The sequence below is a fragment of the Blastocystis hominis genome (assembly GCF_000151665.1).
Source record: "Blastocystis hominis, Singapore isolate B (sub-type 7) whole genome shotgun sequence assembly, scaffold_5".
In the NCBI taxonomy this organism is placed as follows: Eukaryota; class Bigyra; order Opalinata; family Blastocystidae; genus Blastocystis; species Blastocystis hominis.
In genome coordinates this window covers 414,254-433,332 of record NW_013171860.1, presented here as the reverse complement: position 1 = coordinate 433,332, position 19,079 = coordinate 414,254, and the positions used below count along the sequence as shown (strand labels likewise).

The following is a 19,079-nucleotide window of genomic DNA, read 5'->3' as shown; positions in this document are numbered from 1 at the left end:
ATGTCGATATTCCGATGATCCAAACCTATCGTTCATGTTTCCCTCCATCGAGTACGAATTTCATCTTCGTCTTGCACAAAAAAACGGGCGTTCTGCATCACCAGCCTCTTTGAAAAGAACAATCCGGCCTGCCGATAGAAGAAGGTTTTGGCCTTCCACTGCAGGAACAGTTCGCTACGATTCAGCACCCAGCCAGCGCGTACTCCTCGTGGGACAGCTCAATATTCTCCTCTCGAGCTCTTTCGCGCATGCCATCAAGCACTGTGCTCCACAGATTCGTTTTGACCCACAACCGAATCATGTTGTCGATGGTTGTAAGCTCGATTTTGACATGGTTCTGCGTGGCAAGCGCATAGTACTCCTTCACTTTCCGGTAATTCCACATTCGACAAAGTGAAGTAATGATGGCGTCAATGCTGAAGGGATGCAAGATGGGCGACGAATTGTTCGCCTTCTCGCACATCTCGTTTGCTAGTTCCAAACAATCGTCAAAACAGCCCGCTAACTCATATCCTTTCAACAGCTTCCAGCTCCAACTGGCGCTTTTTTCGTTTTGTTCCTGCGTTTCCTGCTCTAAAAGCTTGTTTCCTTCCTGGAAGCGTCTCTCTGAAAACAAGAGCATGATGTAAGAGTATAAGAGAGGCGGGTTGTGGCGCCACGCTTCGGGAATCGTCTCCCAGACCTGGAAGCCGACTTCTTTGGCGTGAGAAAACGCGGAGGCGATGAGGAGAATGTCTGCGGAAGTGGGATTGATGTCGACGTAGCCCTATGTGAAAGAGTGTGTGTGGAAAGACGTCGCGTTTGATGAGAAAGTCGTGGAAGGAGAGAAGCATGTTAAAGTGTCGCTGTCGGAACATACACATGTAGAGCTGATGCAGGATCTAGGAGAAAAGGAACTACGGACAATACACGACCGTCCATAGGCTTCCACTGCTCTGCGTAGAGGGCAAGCCGATTTCGGTACTGTTTGTTAGAAAGGAATCGAAAGCAAAGAGTACCGTGCGAAGATTGTGGATGTGAAAATCGGAGCGAATGCACGCCTTGATTTTCTTGATATCGACTTCTTCCGCCGGTACAGAAATGCGATTGAGAAGCGCATTCCTAAAATCAACAGTGGTGGTCAAACCTACCTTTCCTTGTTTCCCATTTCAGAAATCATACCCCCAATGGATGCAAGAGAAGACGAGCGCTTATCGGGAGTGTTCTGTGTTACAAATTCATCCAAGGAGGAGTTGAGTTCGGTGGAGAGCGTTGACAAGCTCCTAAAAGACATTGTAGGGAACACGGACCCGCGAAATCGAGTCAGCACTTTCCACATTACGAAATCTGTGTGTAGCTCAAACCAGCGAATAACATAAATAAAATACGATCAAACTCACTCAGTTCTTCTTCTTCTTCTTATCCTTCTTCTCTTTCTTTTCCTTTTTCTCCTTCTTCTTCTCCTTCTTTTCTTTCTTTTCTTTCTTCTCCTCCTTCTTCTCCTCCTTCTTTTCTTCCTCCACTTTCTTCTCCTCCACTTCCTTCTTCTCTTCCACTTCCACCTCCTTCTTCTGCCCCTTCAATTCCTCCGCCACCTCCATCATCGCATCAATGTTCTTCTGCGGCGGCACTCCGGTCTCATAGAAGTTCAATCTCTGCTCGACCTGCTCCTTCATCTTCATTCCATACAGCTCGGTGGGTTCCTCCGCGAACGAGTCCAGTCTGGACGCGATGGAGCACTTGTTCGCCAGATACCGCGAGATTCTTCCCTTGTTCTTCGCCCCCGCGCGCCCGATGAAGCTGCTGTGGAAGATGATGCCGTACTTCGGCGTGTTGCTGCGCGTCTTCAGCGCGCGGAAGAGCGCCTTCTCGGCTCCGAGGATCTGGATGGTGGACGCTGGGCACTTCGCGAGGGAGACCAGCGACCCGGAGTGCGCGATCAGCCGCGCGCCCACGACCTCTCCGATCAGCGCGGAGAGATTCGGCGCCACCGAGTGCATGCGCTCCTGCAGGTACGCGAAGAGATCCTCGCGGTACTCGGCGAGCTCCACCACTCTGCGCGTTAGCCGAACCAAAGCGAAGCCCACTTGGCCGCGAAGAGGTTCACGCTCTGCAGGTCCGTCGCGGAGAGCTCCTGCCCCATCGACGCGCGGCCCGCGTCGCGGATCTCGCGCGCGAGCGCCTCGTCGAGCACCACGGGGACGAGCTTGGCGACGCAGTCGTCGTCGTGGAAGAAGGCGCGCGACTGCACGGTGCGCACCACGCGCGCGTAGAGCGCGTTGTCCTTGACGAGCTCCTTCAGCTCGGGGAAGTGCCAGCCGTACCACTCCTTCACGCGCATCGCGAAGGTGTTCAGATCCTTGTCGATCTGCGGGTGAGAGAGAGAGAGAAAAAGAGAGAAGGTACCTGGTCTAAGAGGCAGATCGCTTGGATGATCATGTTGTCTTCGCGGTTCACGTTGAATTTCACGTGGGCGCGCGAGTACGAGTGCCCGAGACCCAGCATCGCTTTCTCCGCCGCGCCGTTCGACAGAGACGTCACGAACTTGCTGTAGTGCTGGCGGATTCCGCGGCAGAGTTCGGCTACCACATCGTTCGTCATGCAGGGGATCTTCAACTCTTCTTGGATGGCTTGGCCGATCTTCGCGTCGATCTGAGGCAATGACTTCCAGGAGTTAAAACACCTACGACGCCCAGAGTGATCGTGCTATCCTTCAGCTTCTTCACAGAAGGAATGTTCACCTCCAAAAATAGTTTTAATGTGTTGCTCAGAACGCCCTCAGATATATTGTTGCAGTTTTCTAACGCATCTTCTGCACTCTCGAAAGGCTGCGCGTCAATATACAAACCCAACCCATACAACGAACGCCTTCAGTTTCACCAGATTGCTGAAATTACTGAAATCACTCAGACTCTCTTGTACCTACAAATCAGCCATTCCACACTACACATCACTTGTTTGGTAAGGCTCGCAATCTCCTCCTTCTCCACCACTTCGTATAGAGAATAGCCCGAGGCAGCTTCAAACAGGATGTACGTTGTTTTACCCTACATTCTAACTCTCTCCCTGACGCCTCCATACCATGGTTCCGACAAATCCACTATCAAAACTAGAGAGCAACCACTTCTTCTCTGTTTTCCCCCAATTCGAATTCAAATCAAACATGTCCCAATACTTTCAACCATGGGCCCTTATTCATTCTCTCCTATTTCGTTTCGATAGACTCAAACAAACAATTGCGTCTCTAAGAAAATGCTCTCAGGATCCGGTTCACACCTTCCTTCTTAAAACAAGAACTATCAATCTCCAAGGTGTACGGTTGTGGCACATTTTCCACGACTACTTCTTCCGTGTTTGCAAAACACGCCAATTTCGAAGATCCATCAAAGCGAAGATACTTCAACTTTGGCAACTGCTTCAGGCTGAGTCTTTTCGTGTTCATAAACGAATAACTCAGCACTTGAAGAAACAGCAACTCCTTCAGATTGTCCAACTCGAACGACTGCGCGTTGACAAAGCAGCACTTGTCGATTTGCACGCTTTTCAGCGCGTCGCAGTCTACAATTCAATTTATCGAAACGGAAATCACTCCTAATCTCTGCAAGCCTCGATTTTTCGAACGCTTTGTACCCTATTTCAATGTTCTGCAAGTGAGACAAGTCGTTCCAACGCGCTGCTTCCGCTTCATGGAAACAGAAGCGACCCACCACAAAGGATGTCAGCATGGCTGCTTTAATCTCCAATTGTTTGGTGAATCGGAAACTTCCAGGACCCAAACTGACCGTTCGCAAGGCCTCGCTATTCAGCTGGAGCGTCTGCACGCCAGCAAAGCAACTATTCTCCGTGGTGAAGGAGGTTAGGAGGGGAAGATTGGTTAAGTGGACAAAGTGATAGGCGAGAAAACACCCGTCGGTGAGGAACAGCGTGGAGAGCGAAGGGAGGTTGTCTAAAATGAGCTGTCCCGAGTGGCAAGCAATAAAAGCGTCCTTTTCTACATCCGTCAGCTCTAGAAGGATAAAAGGAGAAGGGAGAGATGGATACGAATGTAGCTCTGGAATAAAAGAGGTGAGAACGCGCTTTCATTCACGGTGATCGATTGCAGAAAAGGCAAATTTCGAATGATACAGGAAGTGGTTCCAGAAAACGAAGCCGACTCAAATACTAGTTTGCGCAAATGGGGAACTTCCAAGCACGATAGAAACAGATAAGGACTGTGATCGCAGCAATGGGCTCCGAAAGTCAACTCGCGAAGTTGCTGACAATGCAGGGAAGGAAACGTTCGAATCGAATTGACAGAAAACATTATATCGTGAAGAGATTCACTGATAATGTTAATGGGAATAGTACTACCTATTTTACACGAGTCACTGTTGATGATCCTCAACACAATCTCAACTTTGTCACTAATGTCAAAAACATTATACAGACAAGCGCTAATGGCCTCTGTGTCTCCCACAAGGACGATCTTATGCAAGTAAGGATCCAGAGGAACACCGTTGTTCTTTCGGATATTACACACATAGTCTTTTAGCTTCTGACATTCACTCTTCTCTGATACATCTATTATCAAGGAATATATCGAAATTCGTACAGAAGGTAGAGATAATCTGTTCCTCCAATCTTCGTCGAAAACAGGAGTTTACAGCATGTGTATAGAAGAAATAGTCAAGGATCATGGTTTGAGAAGAGTTATTTTGAGAAAACACAGAAACTTCACAAGCATTCACAGAAACCCGATGTCTCTGCATATGTATCGCATCGTTATGCACTCGATGCATCTTCCAGTGTACGCTTTCCTTCGCCAAACAAATAGCCGGCTAAGAAGCAAATTCCACATGCAACAATATTCTGCAGCGTATTTAATCTAGAATTCAGGGTTTTTACTAGTCATCACCTGCGATGACGTCGTTCCTTTATGAATTCATAGTAGTCAGCCTTCTCCTTGGCTTCTCTCTCCTTCTTCAGTTTCTCAGCACTGTATCTCTTGTACTGATCTAAATTGTACATGCGGTAGCATGCCGCAGCAACTCCAGCCGCAATGAGTCCATAAATCAGTTGCCGATTCACCATCGCCGTCCAACAGCCGTGTGTCAACAAACAAACAACCAAATTATGCCAAAAGTTCGTGATCGAACAGATAAAAAATACGCTTTGACAAATCACGACCCAGCGACAACATCGAATTCAACGTTTCATCAGACAGGATTCCGAAGGTTTCCAACGTCATCACTTCTCCTTCTTCACTATAGGCAATCGTCGCATTTCCCAGATTCTACAAGTCAAACAACAGACATCATCATCAACTCCTTCCTCCTCTTCCTTGCAAGGATCAGGCAGAACTTCACCTTTTGCGGACAATAACAAACTAACGGACGCGTATTTGGTTGTGAGCGGAATCTCGCTATCGGCAAGCGCTAACATGACAGAATTCAGGATTGTGGACAGGAGAGATCCGTCATCACAAATTACTTGGCAGTAAATACAAATATCTGTCTTGGGAAAGAGAGAACACTGAATCACGTTTTCCAGCAACTTTTGGACAGTGTACTCCAGGTGTGTGTAATTCATACCTACACTTACACGCCAATCGTTCTCCTACTGTTTTTCTCGTTTGTATAGCCTATATTCACTGTGATATTTGCCTTGTTGCTACTATTTGCTGGCCTGGAGCTACTCATCTTGGGTCCATACACTGATGTTACCACTGTCGTGTTTCCTGCCTATTATCTATATGCACTTTCAACCTACCATGGGAGACAGTGCTCGAGCCATCGGCACGATAGGTAGAACCTTTCTCCATGCGAAGTTCCCTCATGGCATTCTTTTGTCTTCCGTCTGTTCGAAGATTGGCTCTCAATGCCTCAACATCCAATTCTACCTCCATACTCAGAATGGGAATCAAAAAAATTGTCAGTGCGTTGGCCTTTCATATCAAGTCGGTCATTTTGTGGGTATGAACAAGAAAAATGACCAAGCATACAAGTTGCTTGTGCGAGTGTTGAAAAAGGTACGTTCTCTGTTGTTTTGATTCCTATATTTAGGTAGAGGCGTGGAGAGAATACGAGCAAGTGCTGTGTGATGCTTTCAACTCTCTTTGTGGACTGAGTCGTCGTTTATCGGCCGTTCGTCAGGGAGAAAATGATTTGGACGAAGCTGGATCGAGATATGCTGTGGGAGTACTCGTTTCTTGGAAAGGCGCCACGCATGTGCTTGCCCAGAAGCTTTCCATGGATATTGAGAACAATTGGCGGATTATATCTCAGCAATTGTTTTTGTGGTGTGTCCTATTGATTTGTAGAAGCTCTATGCATGCTTTAGTGATAAACGAGATTCTGAAGTTGGAAACAGAGGCGTTTAATAACTTTCCTGTAGGATTTCAGATTTTTATTTCCCGTTTGTAGACCATTCCAGTAGGTAGTATCGCTATTCAGGGCTCTGGAATCTCGATTTCTGTGTCGGAATGTGTTCAATGGATTTCTCAAATCAATAAAATGCTCTACGGAGAGTATCTTCGGAAGCGTGAAATCTTCACTCAGTACACGACAGGCGAATTGACTGATCCTCTCTCCGCTTCGCTCGCTTGGCCAGCGAGTAGCAGTGAAGGATTCGTGAACGAGGAGCTTTGTAAAGTTTTGCGAGTGTGTGTGAAGCGTAGTGCAGGAGATTTCGGAGCGGATCTCGCTAGTGAATCAATCTTTTGTTGTTTGAGTGTATGAAACGAGGAGCAATCGAGTCAATGTACATTGTAACCATGTGAGCAAGGGGAAAACGAATCAACCAATTAACCTACCTACCAACACCAATCAATCTTAACCCTATTACTAACAAACAATCCAAAACTTAATGTACTGATTATACAGCTCTTCTCGATAACCGATCATCGCTTTCAACCCCTTCCGATTCGCCTGCAACTGCCCCAATTTCTCCTTCGACGGCACTTTCCAGCACCCCATCAGAAGCTGCACAATCAGCAGCATTCCGCCATGAATCCCGCACAAACTCGCCACCCATTTCACCGTCGACAACACCGAAAACGCAGGCAACAATCCCCTGCTCTGCGTCTTCATCCAATGAAGCGTCCTCCACACCGAATTCGTTTCTTCCTGGATCGTTTTGCCCTCATCCACGAACTGCATTGCCACATACAAACCCATGCAAAGCAGCCCCAACACCCAAAAAACAATGTTCCAATTGCGGTAATGACGCAGGCGAGTCATTCGCGCATTGGATCGAATGCTTCGATGCAGCTCCGATTCGGTTTTCGCTAGAATGGCATTGCAATCCTTCTCCAACACCAACAAATTGTCCTGAATCTTTTGCTTCACCACCTATCTGTCAGAAATCGGGGCTATTTTCACCAAGTCGATGCGATCGCAAATCTTTGAGATCATGTTGACCTCGCGGAATTCGTTGTCTTCTTCGAGTTTATCGTCGGATGTGAGGTAAATCGTCGGAAGCTCCCAACCGTGCGTGTTTTTGACACGAAGAGCCAGGTTCTATGGGAAAAGCAAGCAGTTAAAACTCAATACTTGCGTTGTTTGGTTCGCTACTTTCATAAGATCCGCGATGGAATTTAAAGTGTCGATTTTTGTCAAGTAGTAACACATTTTGTCGTAATGGTTTTCGTTGAGAAGTTTGACCACTTCCATCGTGCGAGAGCCCAGAGCTTGCTCGTGAGGGTCCAGAAAAACGAAGATCAGATCCACAAAATCAGCGAGAAACAGGATGACGCGGTTTACATCAAATGGATACTCCACGCTCCCATCCACCAATCCAGGAGTGTCGATGAAGTCCACGTCAGGGAAGCAGCGTTCGTGCGAAATTGAAACGATCGTGCTGAGATTCTCGATCAATCCCTTTCCAAACTTTTGAATCCCTTTGAGTTGCGGGAAGTATCGCAGAGTTGCTTCTCCCTTCAAAGGAGGCGCTTCTTTTTCACTCTGAGAAACGAGAGTGAAGCCACGGCTCTCCACAGCAGCTCCAGTAGGCAGAACATTCTCCTTCAGATACCCTGCATAATCAAAACATACAAAAAACGACCCACAGTTGATGAACGAAGATTTGCCGGAAGAATGATTTCCCAGAATCATGACAGTCGCTTTATTTCGTGGCGGCAACTTTGCTAACCCTACATCAGCCGCCATGTCAATAATACCGCGGTTCCCACAGTTCTGACTCTTGGATGGATGCTTATACAACTCATAGATCTTCTGCAACACTCCTTCCTGAGCCGATTTTAAACTCTATACAAGTATCTCTCTGATTCAGCAAATAGTACAGATATCTGACTCATTGCATCGTCCCGCTTCTTATTTTGCGGCATATTCTCTATCTTTACAGAATAATGAAATAAGGTTCAATTTCTGGAATTCTTACAGATGTCAAAGAATCGACCATCTATAATCTTTTTTTGAAGTAAAATGGTAATGTTATAGAATATTGGGTAATCGATAGGACTTTAAAGGCCAGCGGTTGTGCCTCTTTCTTTGTTATGCAATTATCGGCTTTTTTTCTGTATGCGATTCAAATACGAGATGAAAAATAGGTATTGGGGGCTATAATGGGTATGATCTTGGACAGTTTCTATGTAACGTTCCTGGTAGTGAGCGCAGGAGGTATTGTTGCTGCAATTGTACAATACTGAAAGGAATGAGTCATTTTTAGGTGTGTATTCCTGATTGGCCTTTTTACAACAAAGAGCCATTGGAATTTGCCAAGTCTAAGAAAGAGGAATAAGGGAATCATTTGTTTGTATGAACAATGGAAGAAGGGTTATTTGAAATACCTCGAGTTGCTGGCCAAACAAACAACGCACAATAAAATAGAATCCACACCACTTGCAAACGCTGGGATCTCGATACAATCATCGACTTGCCAATTTGGATTTTGTACGACCGCTTTGGAGTAGAGTGCATAAATATCCCAAAGCTGCTCTTGCAAGTCCTGTACACTGAGATCACTTGTCACTATGATCTTTACACCGCTAGCCGATTCTAAATAGTGAAATATATAGGAAGATGTCTGAAATTTGCGCATGCCGCTTTCGTTCTCTCTGTTTGGTTACTCTAGCTCCGTTGTCCCTACTTATCAGGCGAAAACTTTTTAATTGTGTCGTTCATCGAGAGGATAAATCCGCAGATCAGTTTTGTTTCTTCCTCGGGATTCTTCTCAAAAGCGTTGTAGGAACGGTTGTAGTCCTTGTAGAAAATGCGTTTTCCATTTCTGTTCAACAAGAGACAACTGAAGATCATGCCTGAAAACAACTGTTTTTCCAAACAAACAAGGAAGCAAGATGTTGATTATAGAGTACAACGGATTTCATTCATGGATTCATTGTTTATTCCCAGGCTACTCCTTCCGAAGAGGTGAGTTGAATAGAGGTGAAGAATGGGACGCTCCTCCACATGGATTGATAGACAATGACCCAAGTAACAAAGATGACAGCCCAAATAATGCAGCCGATTAATGCTGTCTTTAAATCTACAACAAGGAATGAGAATCATGTACATCACAATAGAAAAACTCCTAGCAACAGGATTATTCACTCAGATTTGTACTTACAACGATGCATCACTTTTCCCTTCGCTGTGTTAACCTTCCAGCAGTGCCACCAATTTAGTAGAATGAGGAGCCAAACAAAGGGAAGGAAGAAAAAGCCCGTGATGTAGTCTACACTTCATTGCGCCCTTTTGGATATACATATTCTCGCACACTTCAGTTCCTCGTCTGTAATATCGGCAACGCTTTTATCGGCCATTTACGTTTGCAAAGAATGTATTTTGGATTTGTATTTCCGCGGATATTTTCTTAAAAGATAGATAGATAGATTTCAAGTGTGTCGAAACAAGTGTTCAACAAACAAACCAAAGGCTCGAAAGGATCGGCGAGTTCATTACAGCGTATCCAGCGCTCACGCCTCCCTCAAACGATTCTGCATTCTTCGTTCGGACCAGAATGCCAATATCATCGGTCCGAATCATTCTGCTGTCTCTCGTATCGAACAGCAACGACGAATAGAATCCGATTTCGTTCAAAGAAGAGCGTTTGCAGCACACCGACTCTCTTACATGAAAAGCATCGTTGGCCTTCGGGAAAATTCGTTTCATCAGAATCATCGAATTCAATTCATTTCTGCACATCAGAACACTCTTTGATACCCTACAAATCTCCTTTCTTGAGCATCTTCACAATGTCATCTCCCCAAACGTTATAACCGCCTCCTTCACGCTGCGGCTTCAACACCCACTCCAAGGGGTTGTTGCACACCTCCTGGAAGAGTCCTTCGGGCTGCCCTTCGACCACCAAATTGGCGGGAAACATCGGAACGAAGCAGGAGCGAAGGCGTTTCGCTTTCTCAACATCGTCAAAAAACGGTTCAATAAACCCAGGGAGACTCAGCTGCTGCTGGATTTTCTTGCAACCAATCAGATGGAGCAGCACGTTGGGACACTAATCATCATCACGGTGATGTTTAAAAAAAAAACCTTAATGCAGCGAGCAGCTTCGAGTCGCTCGCGAATTTCCCACTGCGCAGGCGTCGGGTAGTCCGATGGAGTGTATCCGCTACGATAGTAGACTACGGCGATTTCATGGCCATGGACGCGCAGTACACCGTCCGTATCGGTCATCGACGCGATCAGCTGCGTATGTGTTTGGTAGATGCATCGGACATGATACACCTCCTCCAGCAAGAGCGTGATACAGAACTGGTCCGAGTTGTTGTTCTCGTTTTCCTGGCTAACAAGTAGAAAGCACGCCTCGTCGGGGTGGCTGCGTATGATTGGAGGCCGGTTCAGCGTACTAGAGCGATCGGTAAAAATCGACGGCGGCGGCGAAGCTCGCGGCGGTCCGGCGGAGCGTTTGGTTGAAGGAAGGGGATTGGATGAAGGAGTGGATGTCGGAGAGAGGAATGTGAAGGAATTCGGCGATCGACGGAAGCGACTCGGGGTGGGAGGAGAGAAGGAAGCGATGCATGGCGGTGAGTTTCTCTTCCACGCCCGGGAACGAGCAGGAAATGGTGTTCAGCTCGATCTGAAGCATCTGGCTCGTCTCGCCGTCGATCATGTAGTCCGAGCGGATTAGACCGCATATGACGGGCTGGTAGGTGGGGCTGCGGAGGACGCGCTTGGCGATATCCACGAGATGTGCAGTGTAGTCATCGGACATACTATAGCTAACAAAACAATCTCCATCACACACTCTTTTAGCTGCTCAAATAACCACTCAGGATTTTTACAGATTTGAAGCAACAATTCATGAAATAGAGCGTTCAGAACCAAACCGTTCTCATAGCTACTCTTCGGCAACTACCATTCACCACATCACAATCACATACCACAAACGGAAAGAGAGAGATGGGCATATGCGTTTGGTATTGTTTGCCATTCAGAATCTCTCCATGAAGAATACCATTGGCTAGCGCATAGGAAACGGCCGATTCTTTTAGTTCTTCCGTATTCATAGTCGACTACGGCGTTAGGAAATGACTGTTAGGATATTCTGAATTCTTTTCGTAAAACAAGGAATTACCGCGGTTTTCGGGCAAACAAGAATCAAAAATAGTTCATGCACAATCCCTCAAACCTACCCGAATCGTTTCGAAAGCAAGTAGCCGACAAACTATCGGATATTCAGAAAGATGTGAAGATGTGGAATGGACTACGTGTCAATTTCGCAGCCAAGCTGCAAGAATGGGACCCTACCCCACCTGCAAGTGAGAACGATTCGAAAGAGAGGCTGTTTCCATCAAGAGTAGACACTTCTGCCGAAATCGCCATGGAAACTCGAGAGCAAGTGCGAGCGGAACTGGAAAGACTCTTTGATCACTTACAGCGGCTAATCGATCACACAGAGTCTGCTTTTGAGGAAATAAAACAGGAGATTGGTGAGTCATTAGTTGTTTGTCACGATTAAGACGCAAATCTCCCGATGACGCTGCATTCGAACTATCCTCTAACACAGGATCGTTCTATATCGTTTTCAGAACTCGTTTTGAAGTTGGACAATGTAATAAACTCTATGAAATCAGAGAATGTCGTGTTTGTGGGTTTTTTGCTCTTGTTGCTGTGATTGTAGTCTGCTTTAGGTACGCAGCTGGTAAATTCCTCCAACGGAGACATGATACACACAACCGTACTGCTTCTCAAGTACTGCCAAATCGATTATCCCTTCTCGTCTCAGTAACCAAACCAAACCGATTCATAGTTTCAAAATGTTTTCAACAATCACACTCCAATATCAGAATGACAAACCCGGTATCCTGTTTATTCCTCCTTGCTGACTTCTTCGAAGCTCTCCACAAGTTCAGGAACATCCTCCTCCTCCTGGGCCTCAGCCTTCTTCTCCTCAGCACCCTTGAACAAGTTCTGGTTGTTCATGAGACCGGCCAAACCAAGCTGGTTGAAGATTCCAGGAAGGTACTTGGTAATGGCTAAACCTCACCCACTACACAAACCACCTACGAGCTCTCTCAGGGGTTCCGAAAACAGCAGTGGTGTTCGTCTCGGGGCTAATCCAACCTAGTTGTGAAACAACCACACACAGCCTTACAGTCGCACTTCTCGAAGTGGTAAATCTCTCCCTCGGTGGGGAAGAAGTTCACCTCCTGAATACCACCGATCTGGCGGCAGCCAACCTTGTTCAGGTTCATTCTCAGCTTGGCATCGTCAGAGCCGTTCTTTTTGTGCACCACTTTCTTTGTGCGTCTTCCCATTCCCTTTCCGACGCGTCCCTAGTCCCTTACGAGAACATCACATAAAACCTACAGCAGTTGCAAATCTGTTCTTAAGAGCCTCACGAGCTTTCTGAATATCATCAGACACTGGTTCCATCTTGTCAATTCACTTAATTCTGATATAAGTATTGGTAAAAGACTTGTGGAAGGCAAAGAAACCAAATCACCCAAATTCCCGTTTTCCCCGCTTATATTATTGGGTCTTGGGGCCATATTTTTCATTCTGACTTTAATTTAAACATCATTCAATTGCTCACTCATCGACATAGAATGTGACAAACGGATACCACCTCCACGAACCCTTTATGTGACTTTTGCTGAACACACCATTTTCTGGAGCGAGACGTCGACTGAGGGTGTTTATTGCTGGGTAAACTCTGGTCTCTGGATCGCGTTGAAGATTGAACATCTATACAACTCTGTTCATTTTTCACCTTTCGTTTTTATTTGCTTTTCTTCGTGGGCGATAACTGTAGGTCCGCATATGATAACAAACTTGACTCTTCTTATTGCCTATGTGGTGATTATGTTAATTCCCATTTGTTATGGTATCCGTTACTTGTTTATGCACTAACAATAACAGGAAGCTCTGTAATAATCGTCCAAGTTACGGATCTGCATGTTCCGAATGAACACTCCCCTGGGTATAAAAACATACGCATATTTAATGACTCTGCGCTCGCTATTGTGCAACCGGATGCAGTCCTCGTTACGGGAGACATGACCCTCGGATATTGGTGGAAGTTTATTTCAAGGGATCAACAGCAACAATGGGAGTTATATGACAATGTGTGGAAGTTGCAGCAGGTCGTTCCGCGAACTCTGTGGTTTGACCTACCTGGAAACCATGATTTCACCGTGGATGGAAGTAGAATTGCCGACCACTCGTCCCAGGGAAAGTCTTCTCGCGTCCGTCTTGACTCCGTAAAGAAAGAGAACCAAACAGTTTGCTTATTAGGAATTGACTTTTCATATCGTCCTCGTATAATTCAGTTCGTTTCGTTAGTGTCTAAGATATTCCCTACTGGCTTAACTTGTATGGATATGGCACACACAGTCTTCGCTCATCGATTCTGACTTCTTTTTCTCAGAAGCAGTCGTTCTATCAATAGGTATTAAGCTTAGTTGTTCAGTCTCGATTGCATACGCTCACTTCCCTCTAGCTCTGCTGAACTCTCACACCATAGCAAGTCTTCTAAAGAAAGTGGGAGTTTCGCTTTATGTAAGTGGACATCTACATGGGGCTGATGTTCAATACCAGACCCGTGAGGGAGTCGTTGATTTGGAGCTGCCTTCGCTTGCCTATAACGGGAAAATGAGACTCTTTTCGGTGAGAGAAGGGTGGATTGCGGTGAAAGACGTGAATGTGTGTGATTTTGAGAACCGATTGGTAGCGATGATCGTGGAACCTCCTGTGTGTGAAAATCAACACGATTGACATGTAGCCAGCGAATCTGAACGGGCATCGAACACTCCAAGAATGGAGAGAATTTGTAGTAAGCCACCCGATTGTGAAGGTGAAGCTGTTTGCAAGGAAGGGAACTGTGATTCTCACATCGCAGCTGTTAGTTGATGATAGCGTTGCTAGCATGAAAAGTGAAGCTGAGCAGTTACAATCGGAATCATCAGATGAATTGTGGTTTAGTGTGAATTTTGGATCGCTCTCACAGTCGATTCATCGATTCTGTTTGCTTCTTTCTTATCAGAATGAGTCCGGAAATCACACTTTTGTTGAAGAGTTTTCGTTCGATTTTACAGCGATGCCTCTCTTCCACTCTCATCACATGAATCATCTTCTTCGGATGAAATGGATTCAACCAGGAATGTCTGCTTTCCTCCTCGTTCTCTTTTTGGGAATCTTGTTGTTCTGTTTTCCCTCTTCATCGTATGAGCTTCTTTCTTGGATTCCTTCTTCCCCACGTTCATTTTCTTTATTATCATTGTTTTATTATTTGCGAACCATCCAATATCGTCTTCAACGTGTTTTAGCATTCTCAATTCTTCGCTATCTGTTTATCTCTTTCGCCCTTTCACTTTGTTTTGGTGTTTATTTTGTAGGAAGAATGGACGGAGTTTGGTTTGTGGCATTTGCCTGGGGTGTTTTTTCTTTTGACTCAACGGATGGCTTCGAATATGCGTTCTGGACAGAACTATTGATATGGGGAGCTGTGGAATGTCTGGGAATCGCTATTCCTATGCTGCTATTTTGCATGCAAAGCGTTTATAGAACTAGATACGATATGGACAAGAGAAGAAGTAGAGGAACAGATTGTTGGAGTCGGTGGATTCTTTGTGGCATTGCGTGCACCACGTTCTTTATTCAACTACTTTTGCTGCAATTTAACTTTCCTCTTCATGTGTGCTTCCTTTCTGCAAATCTGGTTCTCTTCCCATTAGCTTCGATACTCATCCCTCTTGTATTCTTCAAAAAGTGACATGGTTTGTTTGTTGTAAATAGTTGAAAGAATGTTTGCCCGGTAATACTTGGTACTGTACTGCTTTGTGATACAGAATGATATCACAACAGACATAATTTGGCAAAATAGGGCAGGGATTCATTACAAATTAGACTTAGGGACAATTTCAATAGCTGCTACGTATTTCCATGAAGTAATATAAATTCTGAAATAAGGAATCATATCGAATTAACAGTAATGTGCTCATGATCAAGAAGTACTTACTTTTCTTTTATTACACCCCACCCGACAAGTATAGGCGGAGTCACATGTTTTACCTCAATTGTTATCTCAGCTAACACTTTCTGACATAACTCATAACAATTCTTTTTCTCTATGGACGCCATTCTCGGGCTAATCAATTTATTTGCATATGAATACAACACTGACTTATCAAATATTGAAAATATTCAAGGAGAAGTAAATGAAGAAATGAAGCCACACGGATGGATTTTAGTGGAAATAGGCAACAAGACTTGTGCCGCACTGAGATGGAATGAAGGAATGTATGAGAATGAAGGTTATTTACTGAATGAGGAGAGAATCTTAAAAGTATTTGGAGACGATGAAGCAAATAGGGAGCTAGAATTGCTAGAAAAAGGAATTGTCGATTTGGAGCATGGAAGTCGATTTGAGGGGCAGTTGCTGAGAGGCAGTAAAATTCCATTTGGATTTGGCGAGATGTATGATGATGATGGCATTTTGATCTATAAAGGAATCATTATAAACGGGAAACGTATTGGATTTGGAAGGAGTTATCACAATAATGGAGTATTAGAATATGAAGGATTTTGGTGTGATAATCATTATTTTGGTACTGGAAAAGTCTATGATCGCAGATCTCGTATGATGATGGATACTGTTTGGTTTTACAGTGACACAATTGTTGAAGATTATGAAGGATTCGGGTGTAATTTTAATGTGGGTCTGAAGCACATGAAGCTGTTTAACAAATGTATACTGAGAGACTGGGATGTATCGCTGTTTCTAAAGTTGGAATCAATCGAAATCGGAGATGAATGCTTCATTGAAGTGAAGAGATTCCAGATTGATGGCTTGAACCGACTGAAGAGCCTGAAAATAGGAAAGAATTCTTTCTCAAAGAAAAGGAAATGGGGCGATGTTGATGATTCGAAATCATTCCATGTTCTGAATTGTGAACAATTAGAAACAATAGAAATATCACGAAAGAGTTTTTATGACTTTGCTGGCCAGTTTGAGTTGAGTAACCTTCCTTCCCTAAAGAATTTGGAGATAGGAACTGTGGGAAGAGATTCGATCAATTTCTTTTTTTGCTCATGTATCATTCGTGGTACTTGAATATTGATTTGAATGCTGAGTGGATAGATCTTCCAAAACTAAAGACTATAATACTCGGCGATCGAGCATTCCACGATTCTTTAACTACAGTCATCGAAGGTATTGACAATACAAGAATGAAGATTGCTTTTTAGATCTTCCATCATTAGAAAAGATCAATATTGGCTATGCTGCTCTTCATGGAAAAGAAGACAAATCCTGCTCACTAAGCATACGCAGTAGTTTACTTTATTCATATTCTCACACTTAGACCTGCCCAGTTTAACATTCTTCGTTTCTCTCGGACACAGTTTTGAACAGCCTACCAAAATGACATTAGAAAGAAGAATTAGTAGTTGATATTGATTATTAGATATTCCGAACATTCAAATTGGCAATCTGAATGATGCTTTTGGTTTCATTAAAGACTTTTCTGTGCATAGTAATCGCTCATAGAAAATGCTTACGATCCTAGATGTCAGTGGATTGATATTTTCAAAGGTGTATTATCTTGATTTCCTCGAGTCGATTGAATCCTCTGCTATCTCGATTACCATCCCGAAATTGTCATGTAACGATAGGAACTATACAACCTTTGATTTCTCTCGATTTACTTATTTGCAGTCCTTGGAAATCGGTCATTTTTCTTTTGGATTTGTACAAAATTTCACCATCAACAAGTTACGATATTTGAAAACATTAAAAATCGCGCATAATTCGTTCACAGAAACAAGGAATAGTAAAGGAAATAATGAATCAAAATCATTCCACATATTGAATTGTGATTTATTGGAGTCGATTGACATTGGCGAATATTGCTTCAGTGACTTTGCTGGAGACTTCGAATTGAAGAACTTGCCATCATTACAATCTTTGAAAATTGGCAAGATGGACTTTCCCTCAAACTGTTTCTATTACAGTTCATTTATCATTCAAGGTATGGTAAATTTGGAGACAATGCTATTCTTTTTTGTAGATCTTCCCAAACTGCAGTTTATTACATTAGGTGATTACGTATTCGCTGAGTCATTATCAATCGTAATGGAAGGTATGGAATGAGTGTGAGTGAAGTGATTCAATTTGTAGATCTTCCGTCCTTGCAAATCGTCAAACTTGGGAATTCTGCTCTGGCTGGAAGAAATTCGTTTTCCTGTTCTTTGACAATGCGAAGTAGGGAGAAAGACGAAGAATCCAATGAAATGCAGACCTTCCCAAACTCTCAAACATCACTTCTGCGAGTTCTAGTTTCTGGAACCCTCGTATTCTGGTTTTGGAAAGTTTGGATCGATGGATTGAATTGATGCTGATTAGATATTCCAATGATTCAAAGCTCTTTTCTTTTATCCACATTTTGTTTTCCACTCATTACATTAGCGATGTCTCTACGAGATGATCCAGTAGAAAACAATGTTAATCTCCCATCCTCTTTCCAAAAGGTTTTGTTCCCCTCCGTCAAAAGTATTTTGAAATTTACATGGATCAAAACTAGACGTTCATAGTGTTTTATTTCCTCAATCCTATTCGTACCAATTCATTCATTCCTTAAAATCTACGATCACGACGATTGTCCTTCCGAACTGGTGTTGTAACGATGTATCTTATGTTGAGTTCGACTTTTCTCGATTTATTAATCTGAAATCTCTCAAAATTGGCAATGACAGCTTTTCCTCTGTGAGGACATTTATCATTGATGGACTGAAGTCTTTGAAGACTCTCGAAATTGGAGATGATTCATTCACATTTGACAAAACAGGCTTATTTTGCTGTATGACAGCTGCTATGAGGGAAGAGGTGGGAGACACTTCGAAATCATTTCGAATCCTGAATTGTGAATCACTGGAATCGATTCGAATAGGGGCATTTAGTTTTACTGATTATGCGGGCGATTTTGAATTGAAGAACTTGAATTCATTGCAATCGATTCAAATTGGTGATATTGACATTCTTTCCAATAATTTCTATCAATGTTCACTGTTGATTCGAGGTAGTTTCGAACGATTCTGAGGATTGAATGATTAGATCTGCCGAATCTCAAAACAATCGAGCTGGGTGATGGTGCGTTTATGTGTACTTCCAAGATCCAAATTATCAGTGAGAATGGGGAGATGAGATTATGTGAATAGATTTGCCATCGTTGGTGGAAATCAATCTGGGGAAAAAAGCTCTTCAAGGAACAAGAAAAGATGAGTATACAAAACTCATGATGGAAAGTAAAAAGAAATAGTGATTAGCTGAATCATCTAGATCTTCCAAATCTGCGCAGCATCCAATCGAAAGGAAAGAGCTTTGAGAATGCTCATATTGTAACATTATGTGGTACTTGCTCTTCATGATTGATGACTCAATCAAAAGATATTCCTCATTTGATAACTGTTGATCTGCCAGTATCCTTCGTGTACAATATTACTTCCTCGATCACAAGTGAACCTCCATCCTTTCTTTTCAATAGACGTTGATCCCCTACTTTCGTCGTGTGTTCCTATGCAATTCTATTATAACCCTACGATTCAGGAGTTGGATTGTCTTGTGACCTCGATCGAACTTCCAGACTGGTGCTGCAATGAAGCGGACTATCAAGATTTTGACTTTTCTCGTTTCGCTTGTCTTCAGTC

General features: G+C 43.8%; 6 protein-coding genes; 1 reads left to right on the top strand and 5 right to left on the bottom strand.

Annotated features, from left to right (window-relative positions):
- Positions 1-1,379: 1,379 nt before the first annotated feature.
- GSBLH_T00004007001 (uncharacterized protein) lies at positions 1,380-3,144 on the bottom strand (the record flags this gene model as incomplete). The annotated part of the gene is made up of 7 exons (XM_013042842.1): positions 1,380-2,034; positions 2,067-2,347; positions 2,386-2,631; positions 2,667-2,807; positions 2,839-2,901; positions 2,934-3,026; positions 3,061-3,144. The coding sequence occupies 7 exons, from the start codon at positions 3,142-3,144 to the stop codon at positions 1,380-1,382; spliced, it is 1,563 nt and encodes a 520-aa protein (XP_012898296.1).
- Positions 3,145-5,087: 1,943 nt separating this feature from the next.
- GSBLH_T00004006001 (uncharacterized protein) lies at positions 5,088-8,123 on the bottom strand (the record flags this gene model as incomplete). XM_013042841.1 has 6 exons in its annotated part: positions 5,088-5,526; positions 5,556-5,695; positions 5,728-7,307; positions 7,338-7,475; positions 7,509-7,990; positions 8,024-8,123. The coding sequence occupies 4 exons, from the start codon at positions 8,121-8,123 to the stop codon at positions 6,801-6,803; spliced, it is 1,227 nt and encodes a 408-aa protein (XP_012898295.1). The 3' UTR covers positions 5,088-5,526; positions 5,556-5,695; positions 5,728-6,800.
- A 628-nt stretch (positions 8,124-8,751) lies between these two features.
- On the bottom strand, positions 8,752-9,015 carry GSBLH_T00004005001 (uncharacterized protein; the record flags this gene model as incomplete). Its single annotated transcript, XM_013042840.1, has 1 exon — positions 8,752-9,015. The coding sequence occupies one exon, from the start codon at positions 9,013-9,015 to the stop codon at positions 8,752-8,754; it is 264 nt and encodes an 87-aa protein (XP_012898294.1).
- Positions 9,016-9,830: 815 nt separating this feature from the next.
- Positions 9,831-11,432, bottom strand: GSBLH_T00004004001 (uncharacterized protein; the record flags this gene model as incomplete). XM_013042839.1 has 6 exons in its annotated part: positions 11,315-11,432; positions 11,179-11,285; positions 10,781-11,146; positions 10,464-10,749; positions 10,142-10,428; positions 9,831-10,110 (listed from the first exon to the last, which is right to left on the bottom strand). Exons 1-6 carry the CDS (start codon positions 11,339-11,341, stop codon positions 9,831-9,833), a joined length of 1,353 nt encoding a protein of 450 aa, XP_012898293.1. The 5' UTR covers positions 11,342-11,432.
- A 777-nt stretch (positions 11,433-12,209) lies between these two features.
- On the bottom strand, positions 12,210-12,829 carry GSBLH_T00004003001 (uncharacterized protein). XM_013042838.1 has 4 exons: positions 12,744-12,829; positions 12,529-12,709; positions 12,441-12,497; positions 12,210-12,409 (listed from the first exon to the last, which is right to left on the bottom strand). The coding sequence occupies exons 1-4, from the start codon at positions 12,807-12,809 to the stop codon at positions 12,243-12,245; spliced, it is 471 nt and encodes a 156-aa protein (XP_012898292.1). The 5' UTR covers positions 12,810-12,829; the 3' UTR covers positions 12,210-12,242.
- A 1,472-nt stretch (positions 12,830-14,301) lies between these two features.
- GSBLH_T00004002001 (uncharacterized protein) lies at positions 14,302-15,147 on the top strand (the record flags this gene model as incomplete). Its single annotated transcript, XM_013042837.1, has 1 exon — positions 14,302-15,147. The coding sequence occupies one exon, from the start codon at positions 14,302-14,304 to the stop codon at positions 15,145-15,147; it is 846 nt and encodes a 281-aa protein (XP_012898291.1).
- Positions 15,148-19,079: the final 3,932 nt, after the last annotated feature.

Excerpts from the sequence above, each read along its gene's own strand:
- GSBLH_T00004003001 (XM_013042838.1), bottom strand. The coding sequence starts at position 12,809 with ATGGAACCAGTGTCTGATGATATTCAGAAAGCTCGTGAGGCTCTTAAG. Across the intron at positions 12,710-12,743 it reads AGAACAGATTTGCAACTGCT|GGACGCGTCGGAAAGGGAAT; the intron begins GTAGGTTTTATG and ends GTAAGGGACTAG. Across the intron at positions 12,410-12,440 it reads CGGAACCCCTGAGAGAGCTC|CCATTACCAAGTACCTTCCT; the intron begins GTAGGTGGTTTG and ends GGTGAGGTTTAG.